Source organism: Carlito syrichta, unplaced genomic scaffold (assembly GCF_000164805.1).
Source record: "Carlito syrichta isolate Samal-C Ts95f unplaced genomic scaffold, Tarsius_syrichta-2.0.1 Scaffold135122, whole genome shotgun sequence".
Taxonomy (NCBI): Eukaryota; Metazoa; Chordata; class Mammalia; order Primates; family Tarsiidae; genus Carlito; species Carlito syrichta.
In genome coordinates this window covers 127,195-142,630 of record NW_007079218.1, presented here as the reverse complement: position 1 = coordinate 142,630, position 15,436 = coordinate 127,195, and the positions used below count along the sequence as shown (strand labels likewise).

Below are 15,436 nucleotides of genomic sequence, written 5' to 3'. Positions count from 1 at the left end.
GGCGCAGGCTACCATGCCCGGCTGATTTTTGATTTATTGTAGAGATGAGGTCTCACCAAGTTGGCCAGGCGGGTCTTGAACCCGTGGGCTCAGACAATCCACTCACCTCAGCCTCCCAAAGCGTGGGATTACAGGCTGAGCCACCGAGCCCAGCTGAGGGTGATAGACTCTAAACCCATTCAAGTTACTGCAAATCCATATATTTGTACTTTATGGCTGCATAATCTGTCATGTATATGTACCACATTTTTTAAATCCAGTCCAGTTTTGATGGGCAGCACAGTTGGTTCCATGTTATTGCTATTGTGAATAGTGCTGCAATAAAATTGCGTGTGCAGGCATCTTTTGTAGAATGATTTGAGTTCCTCCAGGTATATTCCCGGTAGAGGGATTGCTGGGTCATATGGAAGGTCAGTGTCTAGTTCTTTTAGACATCACCACACTGTTTTCCAAAGAGGTTGCACTAGTTTGCCTTCCCACCAGCAATGTAGAAGCATTCCTCAAAGTTTTTGTATGGAAGTTTTGAAAAGGTTTTATCATGATTTGCAGAAGAAATATCCTGAGTTGTGGCCAATGGGTGACTGATTCTTTCATCATGACAGCATACCTGCCCACATGACGCTGAGTATTCAGCAATCTTTGACCAAAAATGGCATGGCCCCTGTGCCCCATCCTTCCTATTCACCTGATCTCACCCGGAGTGGCTTTTTTTGTTTCCCCAGATGAAAAAATCCTCAAAGGAAAATGTTTTACTGATGTGGAAGAGGCGAAACAAAAATGACAGAAGCACTAAATGGCATCAAAATTGATTGAAAAACTGTTCTGAGCAGTGGAAAAGGTGTTTCAATAGGTGTATTGCATCAAACAGAGAGTACTTTCAAAGTGACTAAAGTTTAAGCATAAGAATAAATACACAAATTTGAATAAATATGTTCTGGTTTTTGGAGGGTTCCCCCTTACACATTATTTGTCTATTTGTGACTGGCTTATTTATACACTTAGCATAATGTCATTAAGGTTAATCCATATTGTAACATATTGCAGAATATTTTTAAAGCTGAGTAGTACTTCATTGTATATGTATACCACATTTTGCTTATCCATTTATTCATTGGTGGACACTTGGGTTGCTTTCACATTTTGGTTATTATGAATAATGCTGCTATAAACATGGGTGTACAGATATCTTTGTAACCCTGCTTTCAATTTTGGGGTTTATGTCCAGAAGTGAAATTGTTGAATCATATTGTAATTCTGTTTTTAATTTTTGGGAGAACTGCCATACTGTTTAGTGGCCATGCCATTTTCCATTCCAGCCAGTATTGTAGGAGTTTAGATTACTCAATATCATTGGATATTTCTGTTTGTTTGTTTGTTTGTTTGTTCTATAGTAGCCATCCTAATGGGTGTGAGGAGGTGTCTTGTAGTTTTGATTTGCATTTCACAAATGATGAGTGATGTTGAACTTCGTTCCATGTGCTTTTGACCATTTGTGTATCTTTGGAGAAATGTCTATTCAAGGCCTTTATCCAGGTTGGTTTTTTTGGTTGAGTTTGAGGAGTTCTCTATTCTTGATATTAATCCCTTATCAGATGTATTTTTTTGCAATATTTTCTCCTATTCTGTGGTTTGCCTTTTTTACTGTCTTTTGATTTTTTGAATTTTTTTTTGAGTTGGCGTCTCACTCTGTCGCCCAGACTGGAGTGCAGTGGCCGCTCCCGGCCACTGCAGCCTCGGCCTGCTGGGCTCCAGCAATCCTTTCACCTCAGCCTTCCAAGTAGCTGGAACTACAGGCACGCGCTACCACGCCCGGCTAATTTTTTGATCTTATTGTAGAGATGAAGTCTCACCAAGTTGCCCAGGCGGGTCTTGAACTCGCGGGCTCAGGCAATCCACTCACCTCAGCCTCCCAAGGTGCAGGATTACAGGCTGAGCCACCGAGCCCAGCTTGATTTTTAAATTTTTATAAAGTCCAATATATCTATTTTTTCTTTTGTTGACTGCTTTTGGTGTCATACCCAAGAAATTATTGCCATATCCAATGTCATGCATTTAGACTTTTGATTCATTTTGAGTAAATTTTTGTATATGGGTTTCGGTAAGAATTCAACTTCATTCTTTTGCACGTAGATATCCAGTTTTCCTGGTACTGTTTGTTGAAAAGATTCTTCTTTCTCCATTGAATGGTCATGGCACCCTTGTCAAAAATCATTTGGCCATATAGACAAAGGTTGATTTCTGGGCTCTCTATTGTGTAAATGCACTATAATTTGACTTGTCTCCTATTGGTAGGCAGTTAGGTTTGTATCCAGTAGTTGCTATTATAAGGGTATTGCAGTAATAACCTTTTCACGTGGACCATTTCACATGTGTATAAGTGTAACTGTAAGAGAAGTTCCTGAAAGTGAAGGTAAGTCAAAGGGTATGTACATTTGTAGTTTTATAGATTTTGCCTAATTGTCCTTTATAAAGACTGAACCAATTTACACTTCCACCAACAATGTATCGGTACTCATTTCCCCAAACTCTTTCAACATAATATTTTCAAACATTTTAAAAACCCTTTTTATTGGCTGGGTGTGTTGGCTCATGCCAGTAATCTCAGCACTTTGGGAGGTGGAGGTGAGAGGATTGCCTGAGGCCAGTGATTCAAGACCAGTCTGGGCAACTTGGCGAGACCTCATCCCATGAGACCTCATGGCTCTCTGCAGCCTCGACCTCCTGGGCTCAGGTGATCCTTCCACCTCAGCCTCTCAAACAGCTGGGACTCCAGGCGTGTGCCATCACACCCAGCTAATTTTTTTATTTTTTATAGAGAGCGACCTTGCTGTGTTGTTCAGGCTGGAGTCAAACTCCTGTGTGCAAGCAGTCCTTCCACCACAGCTCCCAAAGTGCTGGGATCACATGTGTGAACCACCATGCCCAGCCGAAAAACCTTTTTATTATTTAATGTAGTACAGATACCAAGAACAGTTACATAAAGCAAATTAATTACTTTGGGGACTATATCAGTTGTTAACTTCACCAGGTCAAGAAATACTTCGCCAGTCTCCCTGTAAGTCCTCCATGTACTCTATTCCAGTCACAGTTTTCTCTTCCCTAAAAGTAACTGCCTTGACTTTTATGGGGATTACTTCCTTGCTTTTCTTCATACTCTTGAATGCCATAGTGTGCATCCCCCAAACTCTGTAGTTTAGTTGTTGTTTCTTTTATAATACATGTAACCCTAGGCTTCCCTCAGCCCCATACACTTGTTAAGGAAATTTGTATTGTTTACCCTATACAATTTTCTACAGTCTGGAATATTCATTGCTGTTAGATCTGCAGGCTTGACTAGGCTCATTTGCAATGTTTCTGGCAATTGTATTTCTTAGGTGGTAATGTATTCTTCCATCAGGACAAACACATTGTATTTTGTCTCTGGTGATAGCAGCCATTGCTATCCATTAATTTATTAGAAACTGGAAGATGGTGAAATTCCTATTAAATCATTTCTTGACTTACTAGCTAGAATGCTTCTATAAAGAGAAACTGGTCATTTAATGATGGAATTTATATAGGAAAGGCAGGATAAACTCTTGATTTTTGTCTCGTTGTTTACCAGTCCTTGAGAGTTAGTTTCTTGTTGTCCTCAAAAGGTAATCAATTACTATTTTTCTCCTTTCCCCTCCCTCCCTCCTCTTTCTTTTCTTCCTTCTTCCATTTCTTCCTTCCCATCTCCTTCCCTCCTTCCCTTCCTTTCTGGCTTTCTTCCTTTCCTTTCTCCCTTCCTTTCCTTTCCTTTCTCTTCCTCCCTCCCCTCCCCTCCCCTCCCTTGTCCTCCCCACACTTCCCTGTCTCCCTCCCTCTCTCCCTCCCTTTCCCACTCTGTCATCCAGGCCAGGGTGCAGCAACGTGATCTTGGCTCACCACAGCCTCAACCTTCTGGGCTCAGGCAGTCCTTCCACCTCAGCCTCCCAAGCAGCTGGGACTTGAGGCTTGTGCCACCACACCCAGCTAATTTTTTTATTTTATTTTTTTCTGAGACAAGGTCTCTCTCTCCATGTTGCCTAGGCTGGTCTTGAACTCCCGGGCTCAAGCAGTCCTCTTACCTCGACCTCCCAAAGTGCTAGGATTACAGGCGTGAACCACAGTGCCCAGCCAATTACTATTTCTTAATGTAGATTTAAACAATCTTATGCAAGTTCTATCACGACTTATGGGTTTGTTATTGATTTTAGGCCTTTTTAGTAACTAAAGGTTAAAAAAATATGTTCACTTTAATATATAGATAATGCATAAGTATGTAGATCATATGAATGTGACATGAACGCCTAATATATTATGTAAATACAGTTAACCCTTGAACAATAGAAGTTTAAGCTATGCAGGTTTACTTATATGCAGATTTTTTTCAATAACTATATTGAAAAAAATTTGGAGATTTGTGACAATTTTTGAAAAACTCACAGATGAACTGTGTAGCCCAGAAATATCAAAAAATTTAATTTTAGTATATCAGAAATGCAAAAAATGGAGATACTGGTCTACTCTATCATTTACTACAATCAAATATACATCAATGTATTATAAAAGGCCAGGCGTGGTGGCTTACACCTGTAATCCCAGCCCTTTGGGAAGGCGAGGCGAGAGGATCACTTGAGCCCAGGAGTTTGAGACCTTGCCTCTACAAAAATAAAAAAAAAACTAGCCAGGTGTGGTGGCATACCTATAGTGGAAGCTGAAGCAGAAGAATCGCCCGAGTCCAGAAGGTCAAGGTTGTGGTGAGCCATGAGTGTGCCACTGCACTCCATCCTGGGCAACAGAGTGAGACTCCAACTCAAAAAAAAAATTTTTTTAAGTTAAAATTCATTACAACTTACACAAATCTTGCATGGCACCATTTGCAGTTGAGAGAAATGTAAACAAACCTAAAGATGCAGTGTGAAAACATAACTGCATAAAATTAACTTAGCACATAGTGTGGTACTGTAATAATTTTGCAGCCACCTCTTCTTGCTATTGCCATGAGCTCAAGTGTTGTGAGTATCTGCTTAAAATGCCATGTGATGCTAGCCATCTTCACAGGAGCAGTTCATCTCTTCAGTAAACTATGTATCACAGTAAAAAATGATCTCTCCCAGTTCTGGAATATTTCTCATATTTACCTTGAGTAACAGCATGAGACCTATACAAAGTGTCACTGGTGATGCTGGAAATGCTCCCAAGAAGCAGAAAAAAAGTCTTGACATTACATTAAAAAGCTGAATTGCTGGATTATGTGCCATTGGCTGAGATCTGCAGCTGTGGTTCCTCACCATTTCAGAGGTACAGTTCATCTTGTAAATTGATAACAAAAACTTATAGTATTGACACAGTGTAGCACTCTACATGTATTTCTCTTCCTTATAATTTTCTCAGTAACATTTTCTTTTCTTGCTTACCTTATTGTAAGAATACACTACGTGTAACACAAAATATGTGTTAATTAACTATGTTATCAGTACTATGTTATTAGCAAGGCTTCTGGTTAGCAGTGGGCCATTAGTAGTTAAGCTTTTGGGGAGTCGAAAGTTATACTCAGATTTAAGAATTTTTGTTGCTGAATTATTTTATACTACTGGTGTTTTGAGATATGCTGACTTAAAAGTCCTAGAATGTTAAAAGCTGTAAAGGGCATAGGTGACACTTGGTTCAGCGTTTCCCCACTTAGGAGAGTAGAACCACTTAGAATCACTGAGGAATCTTGGCAAGCTAGGGTGAAGGCAGGGAGACATATTGTCATGTTCTGCATGCACCCATTTATATTTTCGTTTCTTTCTTTTTTTTTTTTTTTTTTTAAGTTGGAGTCTCTGTCACCCAGCCTGGAGTGCAATGGCCGCTCCCGGTCACCACAGCCTCCACCTGCTGGGCTTCAGTGATCCTTCCGCCTCAGCCTTCCAAGTAGCTGGAACTACAGGCGCGCGCTATCACACCTGGCTAATTTTTTTTGATTTATTGTAGAGATGAGGTCTTGCCAAGTTGCCCAGGCGGGTCTCGAACCTGTGGGCTCAGGCAATCCACCCACCTCAGCCTCCCAAAGCGCGGGATTACAGACTGAGCCACCAAGCCCGGCTTATTTTCGTTTTTTTCATTCAGGAAACATTTATTGAAGCTCTCATGTGTTCTGGATGCTGATGTCACATAGACAGACAAAAGATCACGCAGTGGTGTTTTTGTTTTTTTGAGTTGGAGTCTCACTTTCACCCAGGCTGGAGTGCAGTGGCGTGCTCATGGCCACCGCAGCCTCGACCTGCTGGACTCAGGCGATGCTTCCACTTCAGCCTTCCAAGTAGTTGGAACCACAGGTGTGTGCCACCATGCCCAGTCAATTTTTTGATTTATTATAGAGATGAGGTCTCACCAAGTTGTCCAGGCTGGTCTTGAACCCCTGAGCTCAGGCAATTCTCTCATCTCAGCTTCCCAAAGTGCTGAGATTACAGGTGTGAGCCATGGTGCCCGGCTCACTCAGTATTTTACTGAAGGAGATATTTTGTTGAAAGAAAGAAATGTTGTCATTGAAATGGATGTTGAATTTTCCCCTATTCATATTTTATGGTATAATGTGCCTTAAGAAGATAACTGGCGATATCATAAATTCAGATAGTACTTTACAAAGAGGGACAAAATGACACGAAAAATGGTACCTTGAAGTTTTTAAAATTTTTTTGCTGCAGAACTATGCTGGGTTGATAACCTCCATAATCTTACGGCTATTTGACACTGGTTGTGTGACTAGGTCTAGGTGAGTCAATTACCACTACTGGACTCAGAGACTATAATATTTTCCCTATATGCAAATATCTTTAATTTTTTCATGTCAGATGGGTAATGTGCCAACACCATGACAAGGTTTGAGGGTGGTACGTCTCACACTTGTGCAAGAACACCCAGTCATCATTCTTGTGGAATGATACAGATTTCTTTTAAAGACTGATGGTGAGCGGAGGAGGCAGGAACCGAGTTTGAGCAGCAGCTGGGTGGGCACCATGGGGGAATCACCACCATCGAGGCAAAGAAGCACAAGATCCAGATTCTGCAGCAGCAGGCCGATGATGCCAAGGAAAGAGCTGAGCGGCTGCAGCGGGAAGTGGAGGGGGAAAGGCGGGCCCGGGAACAGGCTGAGGCTGAGGTGGCCTCCTTGAACCGTAGGATTTAGCTGGTCGAAGAGGAGCTCAGGAGCGGGCTCAGGAGCGCCTGGCCACTGCCCTGCAAAAGCTGGAAGAAGCAGAAAAAGCTGCTAATGAGAATGAGAGAGATATGAAGGTCATTGAAAACCGGGCCTTAAAAATTGAAGAAAAGATGGAACTCCAGGAAATCCAACTCAAAGAAGCTAAGCACATTGCAGAAGAGGCAGATAGGAAATATGAAGAGGTGGCTCGTAAGTTGGTGATTATTGAAGGAGACCTGGAACACACAGCTGAGCTGGCAGAATCCCATTGCCGAAAGATGGATGAGCAGATCAGACTGATGGACCAGAACCGGAAGTGTCTGAGTGCTGCTGAAGAAAACTACTCTCAAAAAGAAGACAAATACGAAAAAGAGATCATGGTTCTTATTGATAAACTCAAGGAGGCAGAGACCTGTGCTGAGTTTGCTGAGAGATCGGTAGCCAAGCTGGAAAAGACAATCGATGATTTGGAAGATAAACTGAAATGCACCAAAGAGGAGCACCTCTGTACACAAAGGATGCTGGACCAGACTCTGCTGGGCCTGAATGAGATGTAGAGCACCCCAGGCCTACCCTGCCACTGATCCTCCCTCTGACCCCCAACTCCGCCTGAGGCCAGCCTGCCCAAAGCTGACCTTTAACCTGAGGGCTGATCTTTTTTTTTTTTTTTTTTTAGTTGGAGTCTCACTCGGTTGCCCAGACTGGAGTGCAGTGGCCACTCCCAGCCACCACAGCCTCGACCTGCTGGGCTCCGGCGATCCTTCCACCTCAGCCTTCTGAGTAGCCGGAATTACAGGCATGCGCTACCACACCCGGCTGATTTTTTGATTTATTGTAAAGATGAGGTCTCGAACCCACGGGCTCAGGCAATTCACTCACCTCAGCCTCCCAAAGGCACGGGATTACAGGCTGAGCCACCGAACCCGGCTGAGGGCTGATCTTTAACTGGAAGGCTGCTTTCTCCTTTCCTGGTTCCCCTCACGCCCCTGTGTTTTTTTCGCCAAACTATCTCTACCACTTCCCAAAGATTCCAACTGGGCTAGAGGCTGAGCACATTTGGGAACAACATTTCAGGGAATGTGAGCACAATGCAAAATGTCTTTAAAAGCATGTTGTGATGTACACATTTTGTAATTAACCTTTTATGTTGTTTTGAAGCAACCGTCGGTAAAAACATTCCAAATAATTCCACAGCTCTGAAGCAGCAAACTAATCCCTTTTTCTCTTTTGGAAGGTGACTTTTTTGTTTAATACATATTACCCTCTCCATGGAGAAGGGAAAAAAGTGTGGACCTGCCTTACTGAGAACCAAACAGAGCCCTGGAAATCTCCACTATGGGAAACCTCATTGCTCTGTACGAAGTACTAGCCAAACCAGAGAGGTGATTCCAGGAGGAGATAGCCAAAACAACAACAGACATGCTGTTCAGGTTTTCAGCATTAAGGTATCTTTGGACAACTGTATTTTTATTTTTATTTTTTTCATTAGAAGTGACCGAATTAAGATGGTGAGACCTCTAAGACCAAATTTCTGACCTATGTCTACCCGCTTCCCAACCACTCACAGAATGGATCATGTGCCCCTTATGTTGTGGTAACCACTTAATTGCTCTCCTGCATCTTTGAAAGAAAGTTATGATTTTTGCCACTGATTTAGCCATATGAAACTCATCTCATTACCCTTTTTGGTGTCTGAAGCTGCTGTCCCTAAAAGTGCTATCTCGTTGTGCTTTGTATCAGCCAGTGCTGGAGAAATCTTGAATAACTTATGTACAAAACTTTTTAAATTTTATATTATTTTAAAATTTTGCTTCTTTGGGTTTGGGGTACCCTGGCCACCTCATCTGGCTGTGAGAGCCTACTGTTTGTGGGGTGGCAGCGTGCTGATCTTTGAAGTTTCTTTCCCTACCCAGTCCCCACTTTTTGGTAAGGTTTCTATGAAGTCTGTTAGGTGTACATCCTGCAACTTATTGACTTAAAATTTATTCTCCTTTGGTGTGGTCTCTTTGGGGCCGATTGGGAGAAAGAGAAACCAATAGTGTATCTGCTTTGATACTGCATATTGATAAGTGTCTTTTTGAAATAAAGAACCAGTCCCTCTCTCAGAAAAAAAAAAGACCGGTGGTCACACACTGCATGCATGTGTACTAGCTTCCCCACTGGACTCTATTCATACCCTCACATTTCACAGGATGAAGGACATTGGCTTTGAACCAGAAAAACCAGCTGCGCCATTCATAGTATCTGATCCCCATCTTTGATACAGTAATAATGGATACTTTAAAGGATTTTATGAGGTTACATAGAAGATTTTCTAAAGCATATTCCATAGGGTAAGTACTATGCAGACTGGCTTTTCACTCATTATCTTAGGTTCCATATCTGAAGAGATATTTTTAATGTTTCCCACTTCTACCAGCTTCTAACTAGGACTTTGTCAGGTTTCTCATGTCCCTCCCTTTCCAATTTGCATGGATCCATATGGTCCGTTTCACCCTAATCCTTAATCTCTTTGATGGACTGTTGCCGTAGTATATACCGCAGTAGTATAGATGAGTGTTCTGTCTCTTTTTCTCTACATTTTAGAATTTCGTATAAAATACATCTGACATAAGAAATAAAAGACTAATATAATCTATATCTGTGGGCATCCCAGCAAAGAAACAAAACATAGCCAGTAAAGTTGAAGCCTGTGCACACCTGCCTGGTGCATCATTCTCTCTCCTCTTTCAGGCCTCCTCCTCCAAAGTTCACAATTCTGAATTACTATAGGTTAAGCTATTATTTCCAAAATAATACATTTCTTTATGCTGAGATCATAAAGATACTCTATATTCTAAAAGTTTTAAGTTTCACATTGTATATTGGGGTCTTGTGTTAGTTGTAGGGATCTGGTTTTTATGGGTTTTTTTCCCCCACATGGTTAACAAATAATCTTAACACCATTTACTGACTGGTCCATCTGTTTGACATATACGCTAACTCTGGCATGTGTCAATTTTTTCCAGGCTTTTTATGTGTAACATTTTTACAAGTGTTCCTATTTTTGAAATAATTGTTTTCTCCAGTGTTTGAATACAGTGCTCCATCTAAACTATTAGATCAAATTTATTGTGTTGTTAATTGTGTTCTTCTGTCACTTTAGTGTTCTTAGTGTGTGTGTAATACTTGATACAGCAATAATGAAAGCAATGTGTTTAAACTTCCCAATATAGACCAGGCGCAGTGGCACACACCTATAATCCCAGCACTTTGGGAGGCTGAGGCAAGAGGATTGTCAGAGCCCAGGGGTTTGAGACCAGTCTGGGCAACTTGGTGAGACCTCATCTCTATAATGAATCAAGAAAAATTAGCAGGGCCTTGGTGGCGCATGCTTGTAATTTCAGCTACTTGGAAGGCTGAAGTGGAAGGATCGCCTGAACCCAGCAGGTTAAGGCTGCGGTGGTCTTGAGTGTGTCACTGCACTCCAGCCTGGGCAGCAGAATGAGAATCTGACTCAAAATAAAAAAAACTCCCAAGGTAGTGATTGTAGTGTTTTTTAGTTCTCCTTGTTCTGTTTTTTGCCATATACTTTTGAAGCTATGTTATTAGGTACATAAAAAATAGAACTTTTGGCCATGATCAGTGGCTCACATCTTTATGCTCAATGCTTTGGGAGGTTGAGATGTGAGGTCATTTGAGGCCAAGGGTTCAAGACCAGCCTGGGCAACATAGCAAGACCTTATCTCTACAAAAACTAAAAAACATAATTGGATGTGGTGGCACATTCCTGTAGTACCAGCTACTCAGGAGGCTGAGGTGAGAGGATTGCTTGAGCCCTGAAGTTCAAGGTTACAGTGAGCTGTAATTGTACTACTGCGTGGCAGCCTGGGTGACAGAGTAAAACCCTGTCTCTAAAAAAAATAAATAGGCTGGGCATGGTGGCTCAGCCTGTAATCCCAGCACTTTGGAAGGCCAAGGCAAGAGGATTGCCTCAGCCCAGGGGTTCGAGACCAGCCTGGGCAACTTGGTAAGACCTCATCTCTACAATAAATCACAAAAACTAGCTGGGCATGATGGCGTGTGTCTGTAGTTCCAACTACTTGAAAGGCTGAGGCGGAAGGATCACCTGAGCCCAGCAGGTCGAGGGGTGGCCGTGAGCATGCCAATGCACTCTAGCCTGGATGACAAAGAGCGAGACTCCAACTCAAATAAATAAATGAATGTTTTTAAGTAGGTTGTTTATATCTTTCAGGTGAACTGGTACTCTTGTCAGATGTCATGCCTCTCTAGACATGCTTTTACCTTGCATCTGATATTCAGATAGTTCTAAATTATTTTGGGTTAGTAATCTCCTAGAGTATATTTTTCTTTGTCTTTTTGAGCTTGCCATTACAAAAACAATTTCATCCTATGTAAAATTGGAAGAGCGTTTTGAATTCCCATGTGTTCATCACTAGCTTTAACATCACTTTGGTATTCTTGTTTATTCCCTCCCGTAATTTATTTTTTGGGGGGTCATTTTAAAGCAAATCCAAAGACATCATATAATTTCTCCTATGTGTTATTGTTTTCTTTTTTTTTTTCTTTTGAGTTGGAGTTTCACTCCGTCACCCAGACTGGAATGCAGTGGCTGCTCCCGGACACCGCAGCCTCGACCCACTGGGCTCTGGTGATCCTTCCACCTCAGCCTTCCGAGTAGCCGGAATTACAGGCGCGCACTACCACGCCCGGCTGATTTTTGATTTATTGTAGAGATGAGGTCTCGCCAAGTTGCCCAGGCAGGTCTCAAACCTGCGGGCCAGGCAATCCACTTACCTCAGCCTCCCAAAGCACGGGATTACAGGCTGAGCCACCGAGCCCGGTTTATATTTTCAATAATAAAAACTCTCATGTAACCATACCCAGATAGATCATTCCATAACCCCAGAAGACCCCCTTGAAGGCCCTCCCAGTATTTACTATCCAAAGTTAATTAGTATTTCATCATGTCATGGCAGATTAGTTTTTCCTTACTTTGAACTCTTACATAAATGGAATAATAAAATGAACATGGTTTTGTGTCTGGCATCTTTTGCTAAGCATTGTGTGAGACTTGTCTGCTATTCATTCTCAGTGCTATAGCGTATTCCATTATAGAAATATACCACTGTTCATTTTACTGTTAATAGTCATTTGAGTTGTTTTCAGTTTTTGACTGTTACAAGTAGCACTATTGGCTTAATGTTGTTTGCAGTCATTTCTGTTTCTATTGTATGTATACCTAGGTGCGAAATTGTTGGTAATAAGAAACTGCCAAATAGTTTTCAAAAGTGATTGTGCCATTGTGTTCTTACTCCATAACTATATGAGATTTCTAGTCACTCCATAAACTCATCAGCTTTGGTATCCTCAATCTTATTCATTTTAACCATTGCAATGGATGGATGGGTGACGGATCTCATTGTGGCCTTAATTTGAATTTATCTGATAGCTAATGAGCTTTTTTGGCCATTCATATATCTTCATTTGTGAAATATCTGTACTAATCTTTCATTTTAAAAATTGGGTTGTCTTCTTGAATTGAGATTTAAGAGTTTTTTTATTGCCTATTTAAGTCAGAGTCTCACCCGTTGCCCAGGCTGGAGTGCAGTGACACCATCCTGGCTATAGCAGCTTCGACCTGCTGGGTTCAGGCCATTCTTCCACCTCAGCCTTCCAAATAGCTAGAACTACAGGCACGCACCACCATGCCTGGTTAATTTGTGATTAATTGTAGACACAAGGTCTCACTAAGTTTCTCAGGCTTGTCTCAAACCCCTGGGCTCAGGCAATCCTCTCGCCTCTGCCTCCCAGAGTGCTGGGATTATAGGCATGAGCCACTGAGCCCTGCTGTGAGTTTTAAGAGTTTTTTGAAGTACATATTCTGAATATTTACTGATACATGTGTAATTTACTTAATGTATCATTTACTTAATGGGGTTTTTAAATAACTAAAGAATTTAATTTTGATGAAACTCAGCTTATCCATATTTTAGATCTCATGGCTCATGCTTTTTGTGTCCTAAGAAATCTAAGCTGGGCTCGGTGGCTCAGCCTGTAATCCCGTGCCTTTGGGAGGCTGAGGTGAGTGGATTGCCTGAGCCCGCAGGTTCGAGACCCGCCTGGGCAGCGAGACCTCATCTCTATGATAAATCAAAAAATCAGCCAGGCGTGGTAGCGCATGCCTATGATTCCGGCTACTTGGAAGGCTGAGGTGGAAGGATAGCCGGAGTCCAGCAGGTCGAGGCTGCGGTGGCCGGGAGCGGCCGCTGCACTCCAATCTGGGCAACAGAGTGAGACTCCAGCTCAAAAACAAACAAACAAAAAAAAGAAATCTCCTACCTCAAACGCAAAGGGTACTTGGTCCTCAACCAGGGGAAGTAAAGACCAGTTGGAGGTACAGACTTAATTCTGACTTGCACCCTACATCTGTATAATAAAGTTAAAAAGAAAAGAAAAAAAAATCTCCCACCTTAAAGTTGCAAAGATTTTTTTCTCTTACATTTTCTTCTAGAAATTGTGTAGCTGTAGTTGTTTTACTTGTATCTTGAGTCCCTTTCAAGTTCATTTTTATCTGTGGTGCAAGGTAAGGATTGAGATTTATTGTGCTTTGTATCTGCATCTTTAGTTGTTTCAGGCTTATCTATATGTCCTTATGCCAATAACAGACAGCTTTGCTTACTATAAATCTATAAGAAATCTTAAAAATCAGTCTTCTGTTTTTGTTGTTTTTCTAAATTATTTTGACTATTCATATTCAATATAAATTTTGGAAAGAGCTTGCTAATTTTTTACAAAAACCTGCTGGGTTTTTGAGTGGGGTTGCATTGAGGCTATTAATCAATTTGGAGAAAACTGAACTCTTAACGATATTGAGGTTTCCAATTTAACATGTGTCGCCAATGTTTTAGGTCTTCTTTGATGTCTCTTGGTGATGTTTTACTAATTTTTTTGTGAGACAGGATCCCACTCTGTTGCCCAGGCTAGGGTATAGTGATGCAATCATAGCTCACTATAACCATGAACTCCTGGGCTCAAGCAATCCTCCTACCTCAGCCTCCCGAGTTGTGTGGGCTACACACCTGGCTAATTTTTTTACAAATTTTTTATTGAGACCCGCCTGGGCAGTGAGACCTCATCTTGAGATTCCAACTCAAAAAAAAAAAATTTTTTTTGTAGAGATTGGATCTTGGCTATGTTGCCCAAGTTGGTCTCCTGACCTTAAGCCATCCTCCCACAGTGTTTTGTACTTTTTATTATAAAGATTTAAAGCGTGTTTTGTTAAGTTTGTAGAATTCTAAGCATTTATGTTTTTGGATACTATTATAAATGGCATTTTATTTCCATTTCCAGTTGTTATTATGTATATACACTTTTATGATTGTGAGTTGAACCTGTAATTATTTTGAAATGTTTTCTTTATCTCTGGTAATGCTTTGAGGTCTTCATTATCCGATACTAATATAGCCACTTATCCCATTCATCCTTCTGCATTTTGTTTTTTTGTTGTTGTTGTTTTTTTTTTTGAGTTCGAATCTCACTTTGTCACCCAGACTGGAGTGTAGTGGCATGCTCCTGGCCACCACAGCCTCGACCTGCTGGGCTCTGGCCATCCTTCCACCTCAGTCTTCCAAGTAGCCAGAATTACAGGCATGTGCTCCTGCACCTGGCTAATTTTTTATTTATTGTAGAAACGAGGTCTCGCCAAGTTGCCCAGGTAGGACTCGAACCCGTGGACTCAGGCAGTCCACTTGCCTAGGCCTCCCAAAATGCTGGGATTCCAGGGTAAGCCACCAAGCCCAGCCTCTTCTGCATTTTTGAATGGTGCATCTTTCCATTCATCTCCATTCTATCTGTGTCTCTGCACTTAAAGCGTATCTTTCACAGACAGTATCTATCTGGGTCTGTTTTTTTTAATTCCGTCCAACAACCTCTGCCTTTTTAAATGTTGAGTTCACTAACAGTTGATGTAGTTTTTGTTATGGTTTATTTAGGATTTTTTTATCATTGTTTATCTTCTTTGTTTCTTATTCTCGTTTCTGCTTTGTAACTTTTTTATGATTTTTAGAATGGTTGTATACTAACTAAAATGTATAAACTTACTCATAATCTACTTAGATTTAAGACTTATGTACCACAGCACAAAAAACATAAGCAGCTCTCAGCCAAAGAGGCTTATTTACCCCATTCCCTTGTCCTCTTCAGTATGATTGTCCTACATAGTATGTCTAAAAATGTGGTGAGCCC

The 15,436-nt window shown here is 41.3% G+C and overlaps 1 protein-coding gene across 2 annotated transcripts; it reads left to right on the top strand.

Annotated features, from left to right (window-relative positions):
• Window positions 1-6,978: 6,978 nt before the first annotated feature.
• On the top strand, window positions 6,979-7,838 carry LOC103250795 (tropomyosin alpha-3 chain-like). 2 transcript variants are annotated; one of them, XM_008049381.2, is made up of 2 exons: window positions 7,071-7,138; window positions 7,275-7,837. In XM_008049381.2, the coding sequence occupies exons 1-2, from the start codon at window positions 7,071-7,073 to the stop codon at window positions 7,744-7,746; spliced, it is 540 nt and encodes a 179-aa protein (XP_008047572.1). In that variant the 3' UTR covers window positions 7,747-7,837. The 2 variants fall into 2 exon arrangements, with proteins under 2 accessions (XP_021563878.1, XP_008047572.1); XM_021708203.1 differs by having other exon boundaries at window positions 6,979-7,838.
• The last annotated feature ends 7,598 nt before the right edge of the window (window positions 7,839-15,436 follow it).

What these genes read in the sequence shown, in the direction of transcription:
- LOC103250795 (XM_008049381.2), top strand. Translation starts at nt 7,071, where the DNA reads ATGATGCCAAGGAAAGAGCTGAGCGGCTGCAGCGGGAAGTGGAGGGGG. An exon ending in AAAGGCGGGCCCGGGAACAG is followed by an intron (nt 7,139 to 7,274) that starts GCTGAGGCTGAG and finishes TGAGAATGAGAG; the next exon opens with AGATATGAAGGTCATTGAAA.